Here is a 27,850-nt window from a genome sequence, read left to right on the forward strand (position 1 = left end):
AATGCTCCCATTGACTACCTGCTCTGAGCTGGTGAAAAACAGGAGCAATGGGTCCTCTGCAGGGCTGGAGAAAAAGGGACTTAGGGGCATATTATCAAGGACGGCGTTACAAAATATTGCCGGTTTAGCAGCAGAAAACTGCTGCTAAAGCGGCGATAATGGGCTTGATAATATCCCTTGAGAATTCCATGTTGTGGTGTGAACATGGGCTTCTATTGGAATTCTCCAGGGCATATTATCAAGCCCATTATCGCCGGTTTAGCGGCAGTTTTCTGCCATTAAACCAGCGATAATTTTAACGCCGTCCTTGATAATATGCCCCTTGGAGAGTAGGAGAGGAAAGGGAAGAATAACATTTGTCAGGGACTTTGGAACGAGGCTCAGCGGCAACTGCAGCCAAACCCTATGCGATTGTACTGGCCGCGATTACCAGCTGGTAAATTTAGCTCCGCATTCCGGTACTCTGGAAAACGGAGTGCAAGGAATCCAGGCTAGTGGTGATCAGGCAGAGCAGATTGCCATATGGTAAATCTGCCATGCCTGGTACGAAATCAGGGCCATGTAGTCTGCACATTTGTGTATGTATTTCTGTGTAGACATAGATTGGACACTACAGCCAGACCTATTGGCTTTGCCAGTGCTTGTTACTTGTCACGATGACGATGACTGTACATCAGGAATGAGTACAGCAGCCCAAGGTCCTGGTTTTAATATGATGAGGTGGCAGAAGTGGTCACACTGCCAGTTACAAGGAGAGGTGGTGCACCGATTTCCATCAGCATGGCGTGTTTGCAGAGATCAGGCCGCATTCCTTTTAAACGCAGCCTGGCCTGAATGAAGCGGGTTATTTTTAGAAACATCGGTGCAGCTGATTAATAGGTGCCCAGGCGGGCGCTGCAGCCCCCCGCCCCTCCTGCGCCTGGAAGCGCGCGCCTCTGCACCTGCGCCCCCTCCGTGCAGAATGGCTGACATTTAAAGTTCATCGCTTCTGAGCATTGCTGAGGAGGCTGTAACAAGGCCCCTTCAGAAGCCCATTATGGGAATGGAGGCTCTCAGGGCCGGCATCGCCGAGGAGCCTATTAACATATAAAAACGCGTTAGAAAGCTGCTAAATGCCAACTCCGTAGATGAGGGAGATTCCGATGGCGCTACTTTTCTTTTCGAGTTAGTATCGGGGCTTTTCTTTGTTTCAATACCTTCTGTGTACGAGAGGACACCCGGCTGCAGACTTCACCCAGGGAGCAAAGGTGCCCCTTGTTTCAGATGGAAGAGGAACATCCCTCTGCAACATCATCAAAAATCGCCCATCTCTGTTCAATCGAAATAATGCCAGGCAATTGGTTCAGTGAGCAGGCGGGGAGTAGGCTGCCTGGCGTGTGTGGGGATGAGAAAGACAGGGTCCAAGTCAAGCCTTGGAGAGCTCGCCCTGGGATGTGGCTTCTTTGTTTACACTCTCAGATGTCTTTGCAGACAAGATGCAGCTTCAAAAGGACCAAGTGGAGTGCCTCTGGCCATCAGACCTAACAGGAGCGAAAGGAGTGAGTCGAGTGTCGCGTGCCTGGGGCATCAGTGGTGCGGTTGAGCTAACTGAGTAGATAGTAGAGTTAGGGCAGGTGGTAACTCTTGGCTAATTTGTACTAGCACTGAGGGTAAGTAGAACAGGATATCTGGTCCAAACGTAGCAGTGATTGTCCATAGGGATTCAGCCGTGGTTCTGGTCATTCAATGGGGGTTGACTAACAAGCCTTGGGCAAACCAAGGCTGCAATAACCTGAGAAGGATTGGCTTGGGGTACTCCATTTCATCACTTAGGGGGAGAAAATGGGTTCTCCTTCATTCAGTAGTTGGCGTTTCATCTTATGTTGTCTCACTTCAGTAAAAGAACTGTTGGACTTGGTCCTTTTGGCTAAAGTTCCTTAAACTTTTTGCCTTCCTCATAGACCTTTTTCTGACATGATGTTGCCGACTTAGATGCTTTGGGCACTTTGCCACTGCTGATCAGTGTCAAAGGGCAAGTGCTCGCTGTAGAAAGTGTTATGGTAATTGGTTGTCCATAATTGGTTTGTTTGTTTTACTAGTAAAGTCCCTAGTAAAGTGCACTATGTGTGCCAGGGCTGGTAATGCAAATGGTACTAGAGGGCCTGCAGCACTAATTGTGCCACCCACACAAGTAGCCCAAAAAAAGAGATCTCAGGCCTGCCACTGCAGTGCCCGCGCACAGTTTGTTAACTGCCTTGTTGTGCACCCACTTGCCTGGCCTTACCCTTCCCTTTTTATGCACATCAGACACCCCTATAGTAGGCCCAAGGTACCCCTCTGGGCACAGTGCAGTGTATGTGAAAGATAGGACATGTACTGAGGTGTGTACCATGTTCTGACAGTGAAATGAAATACTGCCAAATTCGTTTTTCACTGTTGCAAGGCCATCTTGCCCATATGACAGAATGGGAAATGCTGTGTCCCATGTTTCCAGCATATATTCTCATAGGCATAAGATGGAGAGATGGAGTTTAGAGGGCCTGAACTCAGAATTCAATAACACATATTTTTGTGAAGATGGTTTTTAAATTGTGTGTTCAGAAACCACGCTTTTAGAAGTGGCTGGTTTATTGTCTTAAACCATCCTGTGTGCCTCTGCCTGGTTGTGCATTGACTGTCTGGGTTTGGATGTTACAGGGTCTGGGGAGTGTCCTGACACCAGGGAGGAGTAGGTGAGACAGCAACAGGCTGGCCTGCATTTGATGTGGGGTGTGGAGTAGCCCCCTGGATTTGAAGAGGGCTGTGTTGCTGCCACCAAAGGATGGCTCCACCTCCTGCTGAGCGTCTGGGGCCCAGACCCTCACTATCAAAGGAAGAGGGTGTGCACTGGCAGAAAAACACCCAGGTCTGGCTTTGGACCGGGCACAGAGCCCCCTGAACACAAAGTCTTCAAAGGCATTTAGTGGTATAAATGTGAGAGCTGAAACCCCTGAACTCAAGACTGAACTCAAGCCTGAAAAAAGAGTGAAACTACTTCGTGATCAAGAGGAACCTCTGCCAAGGAAGAACAGCTGAAGAGACTGAAGAGAAGGACTGCCCTTGCTGTGTGTTCTGAGGCTGGCCTGCAGTTTGCTGATTTGACTAAGGAGAGGACAAGGGACTTTGCTGTGTGCTGTGTCCCGCTGCTTGAAAGGACTTTGCTGTGTGCTGGGCCTGAAGTAACTTGTCTCCAAGGGCCCAAGAGGATCTGGCTCCCTGTTGTGGAAACTCAGGAGCATAATAGTGTGCTTTTTGCAGCCTGAGAAACGTCGTGAGAATTGCCCCGTGACCGTGTGCAAGTTTCCAAGTGTGTCTCAGCGAAGTGTGTGCGTGTGCTTTTTGCAGCCTGAGACCGTCGTGAGAATTGCCCCGTGACCATGTGCCCCGGAGCAGTTTTGCCCTCTGCTTCGATCGACAGCGTGACCAGAAGTGCTGTGATCGTTATCGCTATCGGCCCGGACCGTCGTCCCAAGGGGGAGCCATGAAAAATCACCGCCGCCGGCCCGAGCCTGCCTTTGCCAAGGAGAGACCTGTGAACCTTCACCATTGTGGGTCCGAGGTCTTTTGCCCAAGATCAAAGGAGTCGCACCGGGAGCCGATCAGCTGTGAGGCAGTCGCCTGATAGCCCGACTCTCACAGCGAGGAGCAGCCACTGTCAACCCGAAGCTGCACAGCGTGTCACCCAAGCCGTGAGTGAGGAGAGGAGAGAGAGACTGCACCCCCCTAGGTAACGCTCAGCGAGCGTGCGTGTGTTGCCACCTGGGGCGCAGTGCGTGCTACAAGAGACCGCTCTTGGCCTTTCCCATCTTTGCAGCGTGAGCCTCCACTCAAGTCCGTATCGCGGCCCGTACTCGCCGAGGAGTGGCAGTACCGGGGTCGGATTGGGGAGCTGCACTTTGTTTCCTTCGTAACAGGATTGGGGGCATATTTTGGCAACTGCTCTCGGCGAGTCAGCCTGGAGTGGCATAGAGACCTTCACGAGCACCACGATCGGTGCGGAATTGTTTTTACGATCCGCATTAGTACTTGCACTACAAACTGCACTATTACTTGCTCTTAGGATCCGCATTAGTACTTGCACTACGAACTGCCTTATTGATTGTTTTTACGATACGCATTTGTACGTGCACTACGAACTGCATTATTACTTTCTTTTACGATCTGCATAAGGACTTGCATTAAGGACTGTCTTATTTCTACATTACGAACTGCATTACGAACTGCATAGCATTGTATTAGGACTGCATTAGAACTGATCATTAATACCACAATAACCTACAAGTGATTGTTTGCCTAATAACCGGCCCAGTGAAATATTACGAATACTCATATGCTGGTTATTTTCATCATTTGGTCTCATAGTATTCCTTCTTGATAAAGATACCGCTATTTCCCTAAATCAGTGTGGTGTCCATTTGTGGTGTTATCACTGTGTTACTGGGAGTGTGGTTGCAAATACTTTACACATTGCCTTGGAGATAAGCTTGGCTGCTTGTGCCAAGCTACTAAGGGGTGAGCAGGGGTTATCAAAGAGGGTGTCCCTCCTTTCCCTGACTAGAAGCAAGGGTCCCTATTTGGACTAAGGTACCTACCTCAGCCAACTAGAGACCCCCAGTTCTAACAAGAACCTTCAAAACAATTTGGCTTTAAGTAACTTTCTCGGAAAAATATAGTTAGATTCAGCTCTCAGTCTGGTTCTAAAACCTTGCTGCCTCTAGGTGCTTTTATAACGAATAAAGGGGCTCAGCCAACATATGTGCTTCCTGAACTGTTTCTTGGTGCACGCTCAATCATATGTCCATTATTTGTATAAAGAGAAAACGTAAATATTCAATCAATGCGTTCTTTTCCCAAATAAATTATAGAAAACAATGTATCGACATGTGGTAAAACAGGTCCTAGGTCCAACTCTAAATCTCGTCTTGCACTTTTCCAAGTTAAGCAAAATATTGGTGATCAGTTCCAACAGAGGCTCAACGAATTCCTTTCTGATAAAAAGCTTCTGTAAGCGCAATGCCCTTGCCAATGCTTGTTAATGTATCCTGTTTAGAACCGATTAGCATGCTCCCCGTGCTGCCAATCACTGTACAGATTAGATATTTTTCTGCACAGTGAAATGTAATTCAAAGAATCCGATAAGACGTTATGCCATTCACTTATTATTATTATTCACTTTATTATTATTACAATATAGCAAAATTCAATGGTGTTGATGAACATGAAGCTCGGCTCTGAGCTTGTAGGTATCCTGCATAGAACTGAGATCATCTTCTGCCCTTCGTGGTAGCCATACCTAGAAAAGAAACGAGGTGGGAGTTCGATATGGCCACCTACAATGAAGTGGACCAAACTCCTACTTTACATTAAATAGATGATAAAGAGAAACTTAAGCCAAACACATGTCCCATCATTCTCCTGCTAACTCTATTTATTTCCTTTAGTCAGACGTGCTACCGAGCCGGTTTATAAAAAAAAAAACTTGTGGGATAACAACCCTCTGGTGTCCAGTGACAACTTTCCTTGTATGAATAATTATTTTTTCAAAAATGATGCATTAGAGTTTTCCAGACAGTAAATGTAAGACATTGGGCAGTTGGTTGACTGGTCAAGCAGCAACCACAATCCTTGTCAGGATGAAGCACAAGTCAACCCTGAATTAACTTGTACTCAACCCTCAGGTAGCTTGGCACAGGTCAGTCAAGGTTAACCTAGAGGCAACGTGTAAAGTATTTGCACAACATTTCAAACAGTAATTAAGTGTAAGCACCTCACAATGAGGATCCCACACCAAGGGCCCCATTAGTATGGCGGACGGACTTTGTCCGCCTGCCATACCCTCGGGAAACGGGACCGCCTGCTGAGGGTGTGGCGGTCCCATACTCCTGATTAGTATGCGTCCGCCACACTGGCGGGTGCATGGCGCATCTGCAACATTGCGGCAGGCGGTGTAGAGAGCACCGCCCGCCGCAATGCCACAAAGGCAGGTTGTGCGTTTCAATGCACAACGTGACAGGCACCGTGCGCCACGTTGTTCATTGAAAGTCAGGGGGGTACCATAGGTAACCCCCATGTGCACCCTCCACCCCCCGCTACGGGCCCCTAATGGTGAAAAACGCCTGGAAAGGCAACACCCCGCCTGCATACTAATATGGATGGCGGTGTCTACCAGACACCGCCACCATATTAACTGCTTTTCCGCCCGGTAGGCAATCGGGCGGATTGCCCACCGGCAGAAAACCGGCGTACGGTCTTCCCGTCCGCCGTGGTCCCCCCCGCCATGGTAATGTGGCGGGGGGGAATTCATATGCGGGCGGTGGTTTTCTGCGGGCGTATCGCTTGATATCTTAATGAGCCCCCAAGTTTGAAAAATAGAACCTTCTTTAATAGACAAAACAAGACCAAAACAACAGAAGTCCTATCATTACAACTGGAGAAATGCAATTTTAAAGATTTTAGTGAAAATAGTGCCACAAAACCTCAACTGTGTATTCCTTGTTGTGCAGGATCGGGACAAAGTCACAACTTCAAGTTGATCACAATGGCTAGAAGGACCCAGTCAGGCCCGTTGAACAAAGTACCTTAAATCCTGGTGCACGGTCTGTGCGGCGTTGCTTTGCGAGCTTTGCATCGGCTGTGCGGTGAGACTTTGCAGGGTTTTGCATTGCTTTGCGTCTGTTTCAGGGAGCTGTACGGCGTAGCTTGATTGGGTCTTGCGTCGCTTTGTGTCGGTTCCGATGAGCTGGCCGGTTTGTGGCAAGGCTTTTCAGTGCTTGGCATTGCTCGGAATCGCTTCCGATGAGGCTGGCAGCTGTGTGGCGAGGCTTTGCAAGGCTTCACGTAGCTTTGCATCAGTTCCAATGAGGACCACAGTTTGGGCTTGGCAGAGCGCCTTCAGGCCCATTTCTAATTGTCCAGGACTGGGGTGGAACCACATGGGAGGGAAGATTCACAGATGGCAGAGTCCAGGTGTTGGGTTCAAGGTTGTTGGAAGCCTGTTATGTCCCTGAGGCTTCTGATCAGGAAGCCAGCCAACTAGCTCTTGGAGTCACTCTGGAGTCTTGGGTTCAGGTCTAGTCTTTCTCACCCAGGCAAGAGGGCAGCAGGACAATACAGCAAGGCAACAGTCCTTCAGAGCAGCAGTAATTCAGAGTAGCAGTCCAGCAGAGGGCAGTCTTTTCAGCAGCACAGCAGTCCTTCTTCCTGGCAGAGTATCCACATGTCCAGAAGTGTACTAAAGAGTTGGTGTCGGAGATGAAATATTTATATCTGGTGCCCTTCCTCTGGAAAAAGTAGGAGAAGCGTCTAGAATTCCCTTTGAAGTCATCAGGCATCCTGCATTCCCTGCCCTGGCTCTAAAGTAACTACAGGGGGTTTGCATCGCTTTGTGTGGAGGCAGGACACAGCCTATGCAAGTGTAAGTAGGGTTGTGCCTAGCTCCTTCCTTCCATCGTGCCAGTGATAACCCATCCTGGCTCATCTAAGCTCTGTATTGTGTGTGACTGTCTAGGAGGAATACACAAAACTCAACTGTCAGCTACATCCAATCACGTATCCCAGAGACAGGCTACAAGCCTTAAAAGGTTAAAGCGGGAAAATGGCAATTTTCTAAAAGTGGCATTTTCAAAATTGAAATTTAAAATCCGTTACCATAAGTTAGGGTTTTTCATTACAAGTCCAGAGGCACCACACATGATGGTTTGCCTGCTCCTATTTGGAATTTACAGATTATTAAATGTACTAAGGTTAGTCTAATATTATTGTATGGCAGAAGCAGTCCTTGCAGTAGTGAACATTGAATTTAAGAGGTTTACACCACCAGGACATGCAAAACTTAAAAGCACATGCCCCACTTTTTAAATATAATGCATCCTACCCTCTGTGGTGACTTGCATGTATTAACAAGCATTAGAAATGCAATAGGTCTCGCATTTCTTTGAGTTAGAGCTGTTGGCATAGCTCAACAGCTACCGGACAGAAATTGCCACTTTGCAGGTACCGACCAGAGCATTTCTCTGTGAAACGGCCTGAAAGCCTAAAACGATGTTGATAGGCTACGAAATAAAAATGCAGATCAGGATGACCAGGAGGAACTGAGGACGTATTAGGAAGGCCAACGCAAGCAAACAATGAGTGAAATCGCCTGGGCGTGACCCAAGCACGCAAAGGCGGGAGAATCAGACCCAATGCACCAATAAAAACCCTGCATTTCTAAATGGCACAACAACGAACAAATGGCAATTCATGGGCATGACAAAAGCCAATAGAGGAGATAACAACAGGTCTTCAAGACAGCGCATGCGCACTGACTAGGCTCGACCTAAAAAGGAAGGTTTGGGCCCGGCAAAAGGTTTATTTTTACATGTTGATATGCAAGTTTAAAAACTGTTCACAGGCTGCAATGGCAGACCTGAAACATGTTTAAAGAGCTACTTAAGTGGGTGACTCAACCTGTGCTGTATGGCTACTAATTTCATTTAATTTGCAGGCCCTGGGCAAAGGTAGTGCCACTTTACTAGGAACTTTCAAGGAAATGAAATGTGCCAATTGGGTATAAGCCAATTCTACTATGTTTTCAGGAGAGAGCACAAGTACTTTTGCACAGGTTAGCAGCAATAATGTGCACAGAATCCTAAAAGCCAACAAAAAAGGGTTTAGAAAACAGGAGGGTGAAGGCAACAATTCTGGGGAAGACCCTGCAGAAAGGGCCAAGTCCAACAGTAAAGAATTAAGAAGAATATTAACCACATCATTTTCATAACGTTCAAGGCACATCACAGTATGACAACTTGTCCAGTGACCTGCTAAAGTGACTACAATAACCTATCAAATGCTTCATTGTATTTATGATTGTTCAAGGATTTCTATCTTAGGGAACTTTGAAGTGAAGTTCACATGATTAGTGGGGTAGTTTTGAGGAAAAGCGTAAGGAAGTGTGCCCTACCTGTTCAAACTCACAGTTGTTTTTTGCTTTCGGACTTTACGTTTTTGGACCATTGCAGTGGCGTGGGGATGTCTCCCCCTCACCCCTCCCCCCCATGGAGTCTCACCTATTATAATGCTCTTGGTAAAATGGTTTTGAGATGTAATCTCCAGGGTGCATCTTTAAAATAAGATCAGCTGCTTTTAATAGCTCAGGTAAGGGGTTCTATGCACATGTGCAGGCTGAGCAAGGAAGAATGTCGTCTGTTGTATGAATTAATTGTGAACTGAGAGGAGCTGCACCAATCCTTCTAATATAGTTATCCTGTGTAATGTCCTTACTCTACACTTTATCGCTTTATATGTGAAATTGTGATTCAGCAGTAACTACAGATCAAAATTTGGTGCAACTTTAGAGTCACTGCCTTGTCCATAAATGAATGGACCCAGAATCCAAATAGGAGGTCGGTTTTGACATATCTAGATTCCACAACATAGCTTTATAAATTGGCACATGTCTCTGAGCTAGCCCTTAAAGAGCTGCCTGGCTCACGGAGTTAATTACTCTGGTGGCAAACCAAAGACCGGGGGGACAATAAGTTAATTCCACAAAGTTTAATCATCTTGTGCTGGAGATGAGGGTAAGGTTGGGATCACCATACTTATCATTATGCACTTACTAAGCCAGGGATGGGACGCTTATAAGGCTTGACAATAGAAGGCCCAGGCTTATCACTCTGCCTCCAAGCAGTGGGTCTCTTGAACATGCTCAATAGGAGACAGGAAGCCTAGAGTGGGTGGTGATTGTCCCTGAGATAGTGGGCCTCCATTTTGGAGTGAGCTGCCATCTTTAATTATACCCAGGACATAGCATATGGGTGGGATAGGCAGTGGGCTGGGTACCAGTAGGTACAGTAAGGGGCTCACTCATAATTTGACTAGTTATTGCAGCCTCAGATTTACCATAACAGGCTGTTACTATAACGCTTGTGCTGGAAACCTCAGCCCATTATGAGATGGACCATGAGTGTCCACGAGAAAATAGGGAAGAAACAGTGGAATCAAATCTACTACATCTGAATACCATGGTTATTCTTCATTCGATTCAGTTTTTTCCCTAGGAGTTATGGCTGCTTATAAGTTACCACCAATTTCACCCATTACTTGTAATCTAAGATGATCCAGATCTCTCCTTTTACTGGGCCAATTCAAGATTACGAATTACTTGTAATGATAGATTTAGAGTATTGAGCCATGGTGTGGCACCCCCATGGGGAAACATCCATTACAACACAGTCATTACAACGCACTACCTTTACAACACAGCCATTACAATGCAACTGCCTTTACATCGCATGCCATTACAACGCATGTCGCTACAACGTATGTCACTAAAACACATATCATTACAACGCATACCATTACAACGCATGCCATTACAACGCATTATAAGGTAAGTAATGGAGATTTTTTTGTTTTAGGGTGGGTATGGGTTTTGGGGTACATGAGAATAGTAATTTCTACCTCTACACTATCCAACACTTACCCTACTGTTGCACTCACTGGAGTGGGGATAGTAATTTTTACCCCTACACTATCAAACACTTACCTTACTGTTGCACTCACTGGAGTGGGAATAGTAACTTTTACCCCTACACTATTCAACACTTACCCTACTGTTGCCCTAAAAGTATTATGCGCTGTAATTGTATGCGTTGTAATGGTATGTGTTGTAATGGTAGTTTTAAAAAATGCGTTGTAATGGCATGCGTTGTAAAATCATGCGATGTAATGGTAGTTGTGATGTAAAAACCGCGTTGTAAAAGCATTCGTTGTAATTGATTGCGTTGTAAAATGTCAAATATTCACAACCATGATGGGTTGGTGGTCCACCAATAACAGAAAACTCCACCTCCCTTTTTAACTCGCTCTGGAGGCTCAGCATGTTGAGAAGGAACCTGGAAGAAAATATGAAGATCTGATGTAGCATATGCACCCCTGTCAGAATCCGGCGACTCCTTGCTGGTCATCTGGAGCTTGTGTACTCTCTCCAGCGATGGTCTCACTTGCTCCCTGCCTACCCACTACAGAGAGAGGAGGAAGGACTTGCTGGGGCACTAATGGAAGGGTCCCTTGGATTTCTTTCCAACTCGCCCTGTTGTAGCAGTAGGCACAGAAGACACTTGTTGCTGCCTACGGTCTTTAGGGTCTTATGCCTTATGCATAAGTACCTCTATGGGAAAAGCCCAAAATACTGGTCCAAAAAACTCTGCTGGTACAAGCCTCAGAGGGCACTCAGGTCCAGTGCAAAGTTTTTGCTCACTCCCTTCAGAATATACACCACCAGACAAGGTGGAAGATCCTTTTCGTACCTAGCTCCGGTCTCCTGGAATGGATTGCCTGTCGATCTCCAATCCATCCCCATTCATAGCTGTTTTCGAAAAAAACTGAAGACATGGCTGTATGCTTAGTACCTTCCCAAGTTCCTCCCGCTTCAGAGCCGCTGTAAGCACCATGAGACTCTTCGGAGTGATATGTCCTGCGCTATAGAAAAAACTTCTGACTTGACTTGACTTGACAATGAAAACTCAAATGTCGGATTTCAGCAGTGTGTTGGATGTGTGTGGTCTGGACTGTTCATTCTGCACTGATCAAGAGGTTATGTGGTGAACCTTTGCTTGGTTAGCAAGTGCATCTGTAAAGAGTCATTCTTTGTACCAGATTTGATGTACATACATGTCTGACTCTCAGAAGGCTGAGTAGTCCGTCCTGTAGATGAGAAGGAAGGTAAGCATAACAGGCATAGGAGTTCAACATTAAAATTTTCAAATCAACACCAACTGCCTAGAAAGGTAAAGCAATCAGTGTGAATAAACCATAACCCAACGTGACACATTGTTGAGAAGTTGATGTTCTGTAAACTAAGATCTGCTGAGAGCTGGTCCAGCATGTGGGAGAATACAGACAGAGAGGCAATGCAAGCTTAACCATGTGGGTAAGGCCAGATCAAAAAAGAGGTTCCAGCATAACATCCTCTGCTATCCCAGGGCGTGCCACATGAGGCTGGCCCTTTAACCAGCGCACGAGAGCCAGCTGTGTCTGTGTGTTCAACCTCTTGCTTCATCTCCCTAATCAACTGGCCCTAAAAGTCCTCCCAGAAGTGGTGAGGGGAGACCAGACATCAGCAGCACAGTGATTGGGCAAATCCACAATCACAAAGATCTCCAGTAGCCAAATCACTCTCTCTGGTTTATCTGCAGATACAGTAATGAAATGCAATGGCTGTGGGTTGTATAGTTAAGAACGCGGTAAGTTGTCCTAAAGGATACAGTGAACTCTGCTAAATGATCAACTCCACTGTAAATTACCATATGTCTGCTATTGTGGCAAGCTGTAGCAAACGATGACAGCATAGCTAAGGTTATGACTTGGTGTAGCAAAATTGTTCTACACTGTAAACGACTACATTTCGCACAACAACAAAGCAATTATGACATACAGTAACACAGCATTCAATAAGGAATCTCTTACCACATCAAAACATATGCTATGATGCAGCATTTTATAAAGTGCATTGTAACAAAGGGTATAATTGATAGGATACACTGTCACCTCATGAACAATGGGCCTGGTGCACTACTAGCCCATTCCCAACAAGTGGTTGCGATTTGCACACTGACTTTTGAGACTGGAATGGTATTTTGTGAACTGGTCTATGTATTAATAGATGGGTTCACAAATTACCAAATCGTACAGGGCTGAAAAAGAACCTGCCTAATTAATATTCATTAGGCAGATCACAATTTGATTTGCTACCCCCTGTGATTGGCTGCAATCACAGGGTTGGCGGCCTGCTAGGCACAGCAGACACCATTCTGTTCAGTTCATCACAAAGTGCACTATTTTTAAGCAGCTCCGTTTTCTTAAAGAAACCAAGGATGCTCTAAAAAAAAAAAAAAAAACACCTCGGAGGGAGCAGGTCATTCCCAGAGGCTGCCAAAACGATTCCCAAGGGGAAATGACCTCTTAAAGTGACCCTATTCCCTTCATGCAGACCAACTCGGGGAGCGTAACTCATCAGTGGTTTATGATAGCAACTGCAGTCATAAACAATTGATACATTGCTTTCCGAATCAGAAAAAGGACGTAGGCGCCGCCTTCATGCAGCCTCCTATTACCAATTTGGAAATGATCACATTAGTCAATTTACGAGTCTGAAAGAATTTCTTGACTCGTAAATGGGCTTTTGTTCATAAAGTACCACCCTTTAGTGGTCGAAACCAGGCGATGTGAGAATCATTGCTAGTGCATGCGTGCTTTGTACATCCGGGCCAATATCCTGCCTTGGAGCAACTGATGTGGCCCATTGTGTTAGAGGGTATGATATACAATTCCAAGGATTATTGCCTGGTGTACCAAAGAATGTGACATGCTACAGCAAAGAGACACTAAACTGGGGTGGCATGGTGAGCAAAAGAATGATGGATTTAACCCAGATCTCTTGACTGGGGGAGAATGTTTTGATTTGTTCTGCATTCCCTCCATCAATTGTGTGTCTTTTGCTTGGCAAAGAGACAGACATCGTCCTCTATGTACCAAGGCATACTGTTTTGTAGGAAGTTGCATATAGCAATACAGGAAATAATATACTGTAGAACAGTAGCAAATGTACAACAAACTCATGTAAAAGATAAGTCATACTATGGCAAGGAACAATACAAGCTGTGCTAATTTATGGACTAAAGCAAACTAATTTCTGTAGCTAATGATACAACAGATTAGCAAAGTAAACCGAAAAATGTAAATATAACTTGTACCAACAGTAAACATATATAGTCCTCTACATAATCTGACTTGTGTTTCTGTGGTCAAGGAGCTAAGAATGCATATTGTGTGTGATCTCCTTATATGCAGTACATAAAGTGTGCATTACATTAATGACTGGTGTGTAACAGCTATCATTCTCTTTTTGTCTTGACAGTTTTCAGTGAAGATCTACACGCCAGTTTATATTTTGTCAATGCATCTTTGCAAGAGGTAGTGTTCGCTAGCGCCACAGGGACGCTGGTGCCCTGTCCTGCAGCAGGGATCCCACCGGTGACACTCAGATGGTACCTAGCAACGGGCGAGGAGATCTACGATGTTCCCGGGATCCGCCACGTCCACCCTAATGGCACTCTCCAAATCTTCCCCTTCCCACCTTCAAGCTTTAATAACTTAATCCATGACAATACGTACTATTGCACAGCGGAGAATCCTTCAGGGAAAATCAGAAGTCAGGATGTTCACATCAAGGCTGGTGAGTAGTGAGATGTGAATCCTGCTGATTTTTAGTATGTGTGTCTTCATTGTGTCTGGCACTGTGTTTGCACCTTATGTTAACCTGGACTTAAATCTGTTAACATATTTGATGTGTCTTTAATGGTGTCTTTTAATGGTGATAGAAACACACGGGGAGGGGATGTGATGTAACAGCCAGAGCTGCCGACTTTGGAGCTGGGGAACCAGGTTCGGGTCTCGGCTCAACATCCTGTGATTCTGGGCAAGATCACATAATATCCCCGTGCCTACCAAAAATGAATTTGTCCTTATGTAACGTAACTAGTGCTCATGGAAAGCGCTCCAATCGGTTCCAGTTTGTGCTACATAATAATGCAAAAACTAACATAACTGTGCAACTAAGTGCCTAGTGACAGATGGTTTTATGTTAATCTCACATAGTGCTATAAAATAAGAATTCCAAGCTCAATAAAAGTAATACCCAAGCTTCAGTTTGCCAGACCGGATAAGTCTCAGGAGAAACCCAGGAATTGAAAATGGAGAACACCACAACCACCCACTGGGACACTAGTCAATAAACAACTTGTGGTCAATAAATCCAGGAGGCGGTGTAGGTGCAGGTAAGCGGATCTATTTCCATACAGTTCTCCAACTGTCAACCCACAGGCTCCTTAGGTCATAAATCCCAACATTCCATCATGCACTCTCAGTGGCATTCTAGGGAGAAACCATGGTGGGTAAGGAGTGGGGGGGGCAGAAGGAAGGTACCAAGGAAAGGGAAAAAGAAGGAGGGAAGGGGGAGAGGGGGCAAGCGTGGGATTAAATCGAAGATTATAACACAACTAGACCTGTACAATTCTGGGAGAGACTGATCTGAGTTGGATGATTGGCCAGTGCAGAGGAATCTCAGGAAAGAGTCACAATACTCTTCCGGATTCTAATGGAAAGGCTAAAGCAAGGAAGGCGCCTTCACGGAACCACAATGGATTTGAAAAAATATATATCTATAGGGGAATCAGGGGAGCTAATTACAGGCAGTTTTCAAATAGTCAATTCCACCCCCCCTACCATCCATTGAGTGGCACCCAACTGAAAACTGCAATTGGGCGTCAGTTTCCGATGAAGGTAATTCCTTAGCAGGAGATGGGAAATTGGACACCAACGGCGTTCTCGAAGACCTGTAGTAGCATACCATAAATAGAAGTACAGGGCTCTCCCTGGAGTAGCAGACAAATGCCAACAGGTGTCCAAAAATGTCTGAAACTCTCACAAATAACTCAGTAATGTAGGCTCCTTCCTGAAGGAGACAGTTACAACGTCTTAGGGCAGGGGGCAGTCTCAAAGTTTTACAGGCAACACAAAAATGCAATCTATGATGGATTATTCTTGGGAGCAGGAAGCAAAATAGTATAGAATGAACTGAACCTGTGAAATTTGGGTGGCTTCAGCAATTACTGATTCAGCGTCACAAGCAAGTGAGCCTGTCACTTGCCACGCAGTTCCGGGAAGTCAAGCTGAGGCTGATTCAATATTATAAGGAAACAAACCTGTCACTTCCCAAACCGTTTTGGTACCAATCATTGATTCAAAATTGCCTTTCCAATGGTGCTGTTAAAATACAGAGTGACACGCTGAGCGGGCATCTGGCTTCTGCTCCAATGACCCTGCTATCTAGTGCTGCCTAGGTGTTGGCAGCGTGCCGGCATGGATATGATGGTTGAGCTGCGTGGAGTAGTCCTCCCGTCATGCAGTCTCACCCTGGTGCCCTTGCTGCTTCCACCTCTGCAATGTCCATCAGCTGTGCAATAGAGTGCTCCAGAATGGGGACTCCAGGAAGGATGCAGTGGTGACCTGAGAACTGCCGTACACTGGGAATACAAGAAGTCTGAGGGAGCACAGTACCAAACAGTTCACCACTGATCCGAAGGGTAAATCAATGTTTGGGATTCATACACTGTTGAATTTCAAACAGTGATTTACAGGCAGAAAAAGTATTAGGGAATAATGCTGTGTTCCAAACATTTATTTCAATTTTTCAGAGTGTATAATAATTTCATATTCATATTCCCATTGAGCAATTCCATAGAAAAGTAAACAGAATATGAGTAGACAGCCAACACGTTTCGTCTCTCAGAAGCTTTTTCAAGGGTTTGGCAACAACCAATCAGTGAAAAACGAGGTGGAAGAATGGAAGTTAGCGTTATAGGTATTTCAAGGTGCTTCTGGTAAAGGACAAGGAAACTTCACCCATGCTTCATATTGCCAATCATAATATCGGAGGAAAGACAGTGGTTAAAGTAGAATTACATTCACATGGTGGTCGAGAAAGGGGTTCTGTCACTGCACTGTAATATCGATGCAGCCTGGGAATCAGTGACTATTTTAAATTCAATAATGTTGATTTAAACTTTTGAGCAGAGGTAACTTAATAAAAAGCTCCTTTTAATGCTAGTGGATTTATGGAGATTCACAGTCTTACCTAAATTGTTTTAGCTAGCTGCCCCTACTCATTTACCCAGAGTGCAACTATTCACCACATACCTTACCTTACCTTTTCTATGTAAATAGGCACTTTTAACTTAGATAGTGTGAGAAAGTGCCCCTTTTGCATGGTTAGCCCCCCACTTTTTGCCTGGATTTGATGTGGTTTCAAAATGCAGTGCACAGGTGGCATCCAGGTCCCCTGTGCCAGTGCTCCTTCCCTAAAACAAACTTCCAATTGGTACTTCTGCCTCCTGTAAGTCTCTAGTAAATGGTACTCTGGGTACCTAGGGCCTGGGAGCTGAAGAAGGTCCCTTGGGGCACAAGGGACCCTCTCACTGGGACTTTTCCACTGCCCTTGCAGCCTTCATGTCCCTGTGAATTAGATAATGTCAAAGACGACATGGCACCCTGCCTGGCTGCCATGCCAGCTAGCACTGCCTGCCAGCATAGGTAAGTCACTCCTCCGGGAGGCCTCACAGCCCTAAGGCAGGGTGCAATATACTACCGGTGAGGTAATATCTGCATGAGCAGATTTATCCCTACAATATTGGGCACCATTCCCTAATATTGTAAGTGCCAGCGAAGCCATCGAGAGTACATGGGCCGGGAACTCGACTATTCGAGTTCCACAGCACCATGATGACATTACTGAATAAAGGAGTGTTTGATACCAAACTACTCCTTTCAATGAACCCACACTGATGCCAGTGTGGGATTTATTGTACGATGTTCCCAGAGGGCACCTCAGAGGGGCTCCCTAAAACCCTACCAACCCTGGTGTGATCTCTAACCTGCTGTAGGCAGCCAGCCACCACCAGACATGTTTCTTGACCCATGGTTAGAGAGCCCCTGCTCTCTGAGACCAGAAACAATGCATTTCCTGGGTAGAGGTGTCATGACTCCTCCCCCAGGGTGGGACAGTTCTCGAAGAGGGGAAGCATCAAAGGCTTGCAGCCTTTGTAATGCGACCCCCAGCCTCTGCTGCTAGCAGCAGATGACAGCCCCTGGTTTGCACCCCTCACCGTGGGCAAGAAAACCGGTGGGAAAATTAAAAAAGATAGGAGGTCTGCCCACCTCTGCCAACCCCACACCTAAGGTCGGGCGAAACGAGGTGAAGCAAACTTTTCAGTCCCCACCATCTTGAAGATGGGGGGGGGGATCCCTCCAATCAGGGCTAGGCCTATGCCCCCCCACAGGAGGGTGGCATAATAGAGGGTATAGTCACCCAAGGTAAGCACCCATTGGCCCTATCTGCTACTCCCCTAAAACGCCTTCTAAATTTAGTATTTAGGTGGCTCCCCCAGACCTGGCCCTCGGTTTTGCCACAACCTATGAAGCAAGAAGAGGACCCTGCCGAGAAGACTGAAGATGACAACTGCCTTGGCCCAAGCCCTACAGTCCTGGCTCCAGCTTCTGCGAACTTGCGACCTGTCTTGCAGCCAGCGTCCTCTGAAACCCTGGGAGGACTGCGGCCTTTGACAAAGACTCCAATCTTCCGCGAACAGCGTACCTGTCCAAGAAGAAACAAACTCCAAGAACCGCCACAGGGAGGACCTACCCTGGTCGATGCGACTCTTTGCTGCAAAAGAACTACAAGAACTGCCGCAGTTGATGACCGACACTGGTGTCGACGCGACTCACTGCTACTGAAGATCTCCCAAAGACTGCAGTGGTAGAGGACCAGCACTTGTGTCGACACAACCCTACCGTGCCCGAAGAACACCCTACGACTTCCATGACCTTGAGGGATCTTCTCAGCCCCACGACCTGAGTTGACCACAGCTCTGGGCCCGAGAGCCTGTACCCTCCTGCTAATGGCCCTGCCGGTGGTCTCCTGTACCGCCTGCCCGACCTCGATCTCGCCAAGATGATCCAACGATGATGAGCACCTATCCAATCTACAGCCATCAACCGCCAGCGACCGCAACGGTAACTGTGTTGGCCTCCTGTTGAAACCTATCCCGCGAGAGTAAAAGATCATTGTCAGTATTGACTGCCATGGCGAAGATACTGAAATCGGTGCCCCAGTCCCCCACGATTGACTCAGTGTGGGTCTGACCACCTGAGGACTGGAACTGGAAGTTACATACTCGCGTGATACATCCCTCACTTGATTCCCTCCACAGAAATCTTGTACTATTCGAAAATCACACTGTTGACTTTTTGAAAGTGAAAAGTAGCTTTACTTGAAACTTGCTTACTTAAGCAACAAAGACTTGGTCTTAAAAATAAAATATCAACAGAGTATACATTTATCAAATTGGTCTGGATCTCCTTCTTGAGTTGTGTCTCCTCTATTGATCATGTGTGTGCAATAAATGTATTACACTCCTCTGTATTAGGCCTAAGGCTGTTCGACCACACTACCACTAATAGAGCACTTTGGGTTTTACATTGAGCCTTGTACACTTTTGGGGAACCCCTGGACTCTGTGCACGATATTACCACCAAGGGTTAATATCGCATCAGAGCCGGCTTCCTACAGATAGAGTTTTGCCATGGCTCATCCTATAGTTTCTATCAGTACAGGTAGGTACCGTGAATCCTATAGAGATCCGATTATGAACATACAAAAAAACATGATGCAAAATTGAACGAACAAAAGAGCTCAAATGTACCAGTGCTTAAAATTCAAATGTTTGCCAGTATTTCTAGATGCCTATGAGGCTGTGTTATTTTAAAATGTGCGCGAGGTGCTCCCAGAATGATGCACCCCTGTCTTGAAAGGCAACCCACGTAATGATCCCCTGTTTTTCTATTGATGCCTGCAAGATATACAATGTGAACACTCATCTATCAACACAGTTCTGTGCAGACAAGACAATATGATGCTTGGACTTACATGAGACGGAGGGAATGTGTACATACCTTGTGTTTCTTGTCACCTGGCATATAGAGAAGAGGCATTGTTCTGCTTCTTACATCTGCTCCCAAGGAAGTCATTATTTCAGAGACACCGTACACCGCATAGGAGCAGGGCTGGGGCTCCTCAGATGTGCTGCCCGTGCAGTTCTACAGTCTCTCTGCCTAATGACAGAAGGAATCAAGCTCTTGAAACTGGCTGTCAGTCAAGCCTTCAGCAATGTTCTTTTCATTTCACTTTTATCTTGTGTTTGGAAAAGAACGCGGAAAAAACACATTTCATGCTTGCCTGCTGACACATACAAGGGGCTGTGAAAATCAGACTGGAACAAAATGAACCCGCCTGAGTCAAGCGAAAAATGCCTGCAAAAAAACCTTTGAACGAGTGAATGCGGCAAAATAGACGCATGCACTCTGAAATGTCAGCAGAATAGAGCATTTTTAGGTGGAGTTAGATTCTTTTTAACAGATGAAACAGAATGATGGAATCGAGTGCAACTGTTTGTTTACTAGTTTTGGACATTTGATAGGGATAACTGAAATTTGAATCGCGTCAAACTGACGCACTCGCCAGAGACATTGTGGCGAGCAGGTCGATTCTGATCCCTGTCAGATGTCTGCCTGGGCTCTGGCTCTTCCTTATTATGTTTAAGAGGAGCCAGAGTCAAGTCAAACCAGTACGGTATGGGGGTGGCTGGTGGGGGCTCGGGAAAAAAAATCGCTTACCTGATAGCCGCATCTTTCCTACGTCTCTCCCATGTCGTGTCTCCTTTGTGTGTCTTGGAGGAAGCACCCAGGATCCCCTGAGCCAATCACAACACAGCGTTGTGATTGATAAGCACCCAGGCTCTCCTAAGCCAATCACAACACAACAGCGTTGTAATTGGTCTGAGCATCTAGGTTCGGCACTCAGGCGGGGACAGGGAGCCTTGGCATGTTCTCCATCCAGGCTGTAATGCAGCCTGCGTGAAGAACATGCAAAGTGCGCATGATGGTTTGGCCGAGTCAACACAGCCGGCCAAAGGGTCATGCGCACTTTAGAGTGTCGCAACCACTCCTTCTCCACGATGTCAGGAGAGCCAAGCCATACCCTATCCTGACAATACTAAAAATAAAATAATACTAACTTCAGTTATTATCATTTTCTTTTTTTCTTATACACTGCTCCGTGAGTAGTGGAGCGACGCTCCTCCGCCTAAGTGGAGAAGCCGCCACTGGTGTTGCCTACAATACTGTCTTTGGTGCACCTTGACTAGGTCTATGCACATTCCCTTTCATTCCCTCTCACGACAAATTAGATGCAGGTAAGATAGGTGTGTGTTTGTTTCATCATCAAACCATTTTGAGGTTTGTGTGGCAGCGAACTGAATGCAGGGAGGGGGAGTTGTTGTGGTCAAATCTGATTGTGGAATGGGGGGTCTGTTGTTTATTAATATGTGTAGGTGTGTGTCCATCTCCTTTGGGCCGTTTAAGAGGATTCATTTAATCTAAGTTTGCTAATGTGATGTCGGTATTTGCGTTAGGGTCATAGTTTGGATTTTTCAGAACTCTACGCAGAGGTGAATTTGGGGGCCTGACAATACATCTCCCCCTATTTTAAAATTATAAGAGGATTAGAATGTTCAGATGTGGGTATTTTGCGTTATTGGTCGGGGTGGGGGGATGCTGGTTATAGGCCTGCCAGTGCTTAAGCATGTCCATCAATGTCCAATATGAAGGAGCAAATCATATTGAATGTATTTACTTTGTCTGGGACGTGTGTCATTTGTTGTGTGTTGGCACTACGGGTCATCTCCACATTCGAAGTATGTATACCTTGTCTACTGCTCACAAGGTCGCTAGCCATTACCTCTGATGGGAGTTGATGTCACAGATGGTACCAGTGTCATGAAGTAGAGTGCCCCCCAGCTGATGGGATTAATGGACTCATTTTGAGTTTGGTGGGATGTCCGTCGGTCTGCCAAAGCAGTGGAGGGATTCAGAGTGCTGCCCTTGCAGCCTGACTATGTTGTCACCAAGCATATTGTAAGGAAAATGAATTAATTTACTAATACAATTCTTTTTGATTACATCAAACTAGGTGTGTTCCTTTTCGTTTCCTGTACATGTTTATGACCAAGTTAAAGTAATTATTTTCCTCCCGACAGAACCTACCTTACCTTAGATTTCAGATACCCAGGTTCTGAGGGTCACTGGGTAACCCCATTATACTTGATGTATCTTGCGGAAACCTGGCCATCATATTTAGAGATATTGTACACATACACGAAGATCAACCTACACAGAGGTTGAATATTATCCCATGATACTGGTCCCTTTCAGGGTTCTCTGAGTGTTCATGATGCACTCACTTGGAATTGTCTGGAGAGTGTACTGCTACAACTATATGCAATGTGAGGGAGGGCAGCTGCCTGACATAGTGAGATATGCCTGGTATGTGACTGAGAGTGGCAGACAGCATAGTCAGGGGGAAACATTTTGATGTTTCTCTTTTTGGGGGTGGAGAGAGGATTGTGGTAGAGGAGTTGCATTATAAAAAATATTGGTCTGCCCGAATTTCCAGTTCATGTACTGTCTGTAATTCAATCCATTCTGTAGGTGTGTTGCACCGAAAAAAACTTTAAAAAATAATTGTTTATGACATAGTCATAATTTTTTTATGTTTTAATGAAAATGATGCAAATCACCTCTATTTTGCCTTTTCTAGTTTTACGGGAAGCCTACACGGTTCGTGTAGAAGACCAGAAAGCCATGAGGGGCAATGCAGCGGTTTTCAAGTGCATTATCTCCTCCTCTGTGGAGGCCTACATCACGGTTACCTCATGGGAGAAGGACACAGTGAAAGTTGTCTCAGGTAGGCAAATACATCCTTTTCTGTGGAGTGTATGGTACCGTACCACACAAACTGATTTGTGCCAGAAGTATTTGAATTTGTCCACACTAAATCTCTCGGTGTCATTTTGACAATGGGCCGTGCTTGATGTTAGCACTCTAGTGCCCCAAATAATATATTTTGCATTTTTGCCACTGCCATTTCAGTAAATAACATTTTGCCCAAGAGAGTAAGATACCACCAATAGTTTTTTATCACTGATAAGTTTCAGAAATGAAATGTGTAAACAATGCAACTGATACCACCAGAAATTCAAATGCCGCGGTATTATATGGCCCTCTGACTTCTTATTTTCTTACACATCTCACATATATTATGTGTTGCCATGGTTACTCAGTTCTGTTTCTACCCCTGAATATCAAGTACCAGAATATTGTGGCACACTCATATTGTAGCAAAATATTGAGGGAAACCTACAGAAAGCTGGGTGCATATAGGGAAGGATAGATTTACTATTCTAAACTCCGCATATATTGCCCAGCTGCATCATGTGAAGTTAGGTGTACATAATATATACATATATACTTTTCGGTTTTTTGCCCCTTGGTATTCTTTCTATGATGTGTGTGCTCTATGTTATTCAGTTGTCGATATTCAGTACCCACAGTTCGCACTTTGTCCCTAAAATATGGTGTAAGGTGATGCTAGGCCTCTGAATTGATTCTCGTATTACTCCAGAGAGATACCAGAGCTGGCATGGCTTGCCTCATTTTGGACTAGTTCATTCTGAATTTTGAAAATGTATTTCTCTGGTTTTCCTTAGTCAATCTGTTAGAAGGCATTGGCGCCTAATGGTTTTAAGGGATTATGTTGTGCCAGTAGGATTGGACATGATGACCGTGCCGTAAAGCGAAATACCGTTTGTTAATTACAGGTCAAAAGACATTAGAATTCTAATAAGGGGTGTGGTCTGCACAACTGAGCAGTAGGATCAGGCATTTATTGTTGCATAATGTGGGATTATCTTCATAACTTGTTTTTTTAATCATTTTTAATTAACATATGTGTTTGAAAGGTCATAAACTTTGAATGCTTAGACCTTGCAATGTTTTCCATTATTTTATCAATTTTATTTAATATGGATTTGAGTGCAAATCTACACAAACATATATTATAGATGCCACAATAGCCATCAATTGGATGTCAATTCACCAAAACAGCAGGAAACTTATCTTGCATTCTTTGACCTCTGATGACATCACAGAGTGGCTCCTCAACAGCCTTCAAATTAATGCTGAGGAGCGTGGAAAGATCATGGTGTGAAAACTGCAGAAGGTGAACATGGCTATGCGTATCCCCTGGAGCTACCATCAGGACCTCTGAGACCCAGAGTAGCAAAGGTAGTGCAATGGGGTAGTAGCCGCAAACTACACCAATTGCCTCTACGAATAATGCCGCAACACAATATCATGTATATCCCAAGCATTTTGCGTGCAACCAATGCCCTGCAGGTATTCTATGACTCATTTCCTGGGTAACGTTGTTGACGCTTGCAGTGATTTAAAGGTTGTGTTCCATTACTATAACAGGACTTCTGTCTGTGATTTGTTTCTAAGCGATGGAAGAAAAAAAAACCTTCTTGTTTTATAAAATAATTGCCTTCAGATCTGCTGGTAATCAATACCAGAATAATATGACCATAACCCCAAAGCGGGCTATTGATCCATTGTGCAGCCTCCTGTTCCCTGTGCTGGAAAAAGATGCCAAGGCTCAACAGGAGTATTGAACTGTTTCTTCCTAATGATCAATATGTGAATATTCTGCACAGGGCAGGTTCAGTGCTCTGAGTACAAAGTAGTATTTAACAGTTTGCCTTGACTGAATGTGGAGGGATCTGCATTATTAGGAGAGAGAGATTTGCATTATTAGAAAAGAGAGATTTGCATTACTAGGAGAGAGAGATTTCCATTACTCCGAGAGACAGGTGAGCGGCAAAATAGAACCGATAGAACATAATGTGATAAATCAGCAAAACCTAATGTTTGGACGCCCCAACAATAGAAGTCGGTGCTGCCAATGGGGTGCACTCGAGCAGGAATAACTGAACGACAAGTTATGCAAAAAGGTGCTCTTAAATAACATGCAATTTTTTATTTAATTTAATTTATTTTAATTTTATTTTATGTTTTTGAACATGAATTTGTAATATTATGTAGCTGGTCGTGTGCTAGGATGTTGTTAAACTATGAAATTTTAGGCTTGTGATATGGTTGTAGAAAAAAAATGCATATAGATGTAAAATATGTAGAATTATATGATGAATATGCATGATAGCTGAGGTGCCGGCAAAAGTGAAGCCAAACACTTGGTAAGCGCTTACAAAGGGATGCTCAAGATTATTTTTTGACGTACAGGTGAATCTCTGACGCAATAGCAGGATGATGTCAAGCACAATCACAAAGGGCACTGCTGTGTACATGTCTTACACTGCTTAATAATGGCTTACAGGGTACTATAGAAATTCCACAAAAAAGAAACATATGCATGTTTTTTCCAAGCCTGTAATTTTAAAGTACAAGTCTACATATGTTGGCATGTGTGTGCATGCATATATGTGTGTGTGCGCTTCTATGCAAGTGACATAAACACTGAAGCCCCACGCACGCACCAGCTGTAATTATTGACCCCTGCCTTCCTTGTGGAAACCCCTTACATAAACATAAAAAATGAAATGGATATCACTAGGTATGCCTGCATTGGGGTAGAACTAGTAAAAGCACTTTTTAGAGGATGGTCCCTTAAAAGCCGGTGCTCTTCCCCAAGCGACTTCACCGAGCCGGCGTGACCTCCCAGCCCGAGTGTGCAAGCTGCTTCTCGGCAGAGGAAGACCTCTTCCACATGTTCTGGGCTTGTCCAAAACTGGCCCCTTTTTGGGAACGAATAGGAGAGGAGCTGTGGTTCTGGGCTGCCAGATTGACCTCACCCCCAGGGCTGCTCTGTTGGGCTTATTAGAAGAGGTATAGGGACATAGGATGGAACTGACATTAATGGGGGTAGCAGCAGTAGTGGCCAAATGGAAAATTGCTCACAAATGGATATCCCCAGAACCCGCTTCGATGGCGGAATGGAAGAGTGGATAGACTGGTGCATCCAGCAAAAACAGCCGATTTACGAGGTCTAGGGTTGCCCCCGAAAACTAAGAGAAGATCTGGGGCAGGTGCTCCCATGGTTTGGATATGGGGACTTCATAAATGTATATTGGAATGGTGCCTACTATTTAGTTGTGTGGAAATGGTCATGCTGTGTGTCATCAATGATTTTAAAATCAATAAATATTGTTTATCAAAAACAAATAAAAAGCAGCTACTCTTAATTTGCTCCTAAGATCCATGAGTTAAGAGATGAGAGTGATGTTGTCAGTGGGTGCTTTAACCCCTGCACCCAAATGAACTAATGAATAGTTCTGTACTGGGCTTCCACATGAAAATGGCTTCATTGGGGTGACTTGAGTACACATGCCTGATGTGAGTTCCCTATTCTCCATAACACAGGAAACATTTGTGCATAAATGGGCCAGCATGTTGGGTCTACTGGTTGAACATTGTGGTGAGAAAAATGTCCATAGCAATGTATAACAATCCATCTATGAGGATTCAGGACCAGTTTCAAAATTACTCACTTTGAGAGTGCCGCTAGTGAACTCTCACCTTCTTTTATGGCCGTTGTAGATCAGACAAAGTGGAATATCTTCCCAAGTTTTGAATTGATGGTATTTGAATCTTTCTTATTTTTTGGTCAGTAATTATATGAGCACTTGCTGCCATGCATTATGGGATGAATACATTATGAACTCAAGGGGTAAAATAAGGCTATTTCTAGTTGTTCGTCTTCTTTCAGCTGCTCTCCCATATGCAAATAATTTCAGAATGGAATTTTACACAGAGTTCAATCCTGCTTCATTGCAGGGGTTACAATCCATATATTATCTGCCTGGATTATTGTCTAAAAAGTAATATTTATCAAGGTTTTAGATTTTTCCCTGAAGAGATTTTTTAATCCTATTTGTAGATCTCCTATTGATGTATTAGCATGTGGTGATTCGAGAATATCTCTGTAAATGGTCCATTCTTTTTCTTATATCTATGGTAACCTTTATCATTATGTACTCTTTTATACAGTGTAACTGAATAGTTTAAGGACTTGTTATGTATTCATGCACACATTATTCGGGTAAACAGACATATGTTTTGCCATAAACAATTGACTACAAAAAGGTATGAGGATTGAAAATAGATTCATATATTTGTGCCGTACAGATACTTTGATTGAATACAACTTTGGAACTTGTTTGCTAATAATGTCCGCCCTTTCGTGTGTCTTGTAAGCTTGTAATGGCAACATAATAATAACCGACCATCTACCCAATAAAGTAATATGTTTGTTCATCAGTATAAAAAAAAACACTAGAAGTACCATGGTACAAAACCTAGCAAATTGAAAGGTTTATGTGCTTTAAATACTCAACTGCATGTCCGGTTCTTGCTATTTGAATGTCATGTCCCCTCGTTTTCAGGACACTATCAGTTTTGATTGTGTCTGGGCTAATTCTTTTTAAATGAACCAAATATTTGCTTTTGATGACTTGCTCAATTTAGGTGGGATCCCCAACTATATACTTTGACTCTTTCAATAATTTTGTGACCCAATTAATTTTGTACATATATATATATATATATGTACTGAAAAACAAAGGTTGGAGTATCCTTATAGTCAAGTGTGATATAAAGATCTATTTTTTTTTTTTTTAAAACCTTAGAAATTATCTGAAAAAAACAATGGTAAAAGTGACATTTTAGGCCCCAATTCAGAAAGGTAAACTGAGAGGAAAGTCAAACTTTACTGTCTATGGTATTCACATAGGACGAGTAGTAAATGCCCTTTGTGAATACCAAAAGTCGTTAACCCCTTCCCCGCTCATGACGGAACCGTTCCGTCATGAGCCACGGTTGAGCTGTGCTCATGACGGAACGGTTCCGTCATGACACGCCCGTTGGCGGCCGCTCCGCCTGCGCGGCGCTGTTTCCCCGCCTGTGCGGGGGGACAACGCAAATGGGCGGAGTCATGACGGAACCGTTCCGTCATGAGCACAGCTCAACTGTGGCTCATGACGGAGCGGCTCTGTCATGAGCACAGGCCCACCGCGCTGCCCCCCTGCCCCCCCCAGCGCTGCAGCGGAATGTCCGCAGCAGCGAAGGGGTTAAATTCGACTTTCCTCTCAGTTTACCTTTGTGAATTGGGGCCATAGTTCAGTAGTTATGTCTGTGACAACATTAACGTTGTGAACTAAATAAAAACAGAGACATTTAGCAGAACTTGTGCCCCCGCCATGCACTGATTTTGACCTCACATATTGCATCACTCATGACATGTTCTATGACATAATTTAAGACATTA

At 44.7% G+C, this 27,850-nt stretch overlaps 1 protein-coding gene across 2 annotated transcripts in view; it reads left to right on the forward strand.

Moving 5' to 3' along the window:
- The window catches only part of DSCAM (DS cell adhesion molecule), a 1,046,690-nt gene that overhangs the window by 129,024 nt on the left and 889,816 nt on the right, over nt 1-27,850 (forward strand). For both annotated transcript variants that reach the window (XM_085621230.1, XM_085621231.1), the window contains exons 2-3: nt 13,919-14,236; nt 22,271-22,417. In XM_085621230.1, the coding sequence (XP_085477356.1) occupies nt 13,919-14,236; nt 22,271-22,417 (465 nt within the window). The remainder of the gene's footprint in view (nt 1-13,918; nt 14,237-22,270; nt 22,418-27,850) is intronic.

The sequence above is a fragment of the Triturus cristatus genome, chromosome 8 (assembly GCF_964204655.1).
Source record: "Triturus cristatus chromosome 8, aTriCri1.1, whole genome shotgun sequence".
Taxonomy (NCBI): Eukaryota; Metazoa; Chordata; class Amphibia; order Caudata; family Salamandridae; genus Triturus; species Triturus cristatus.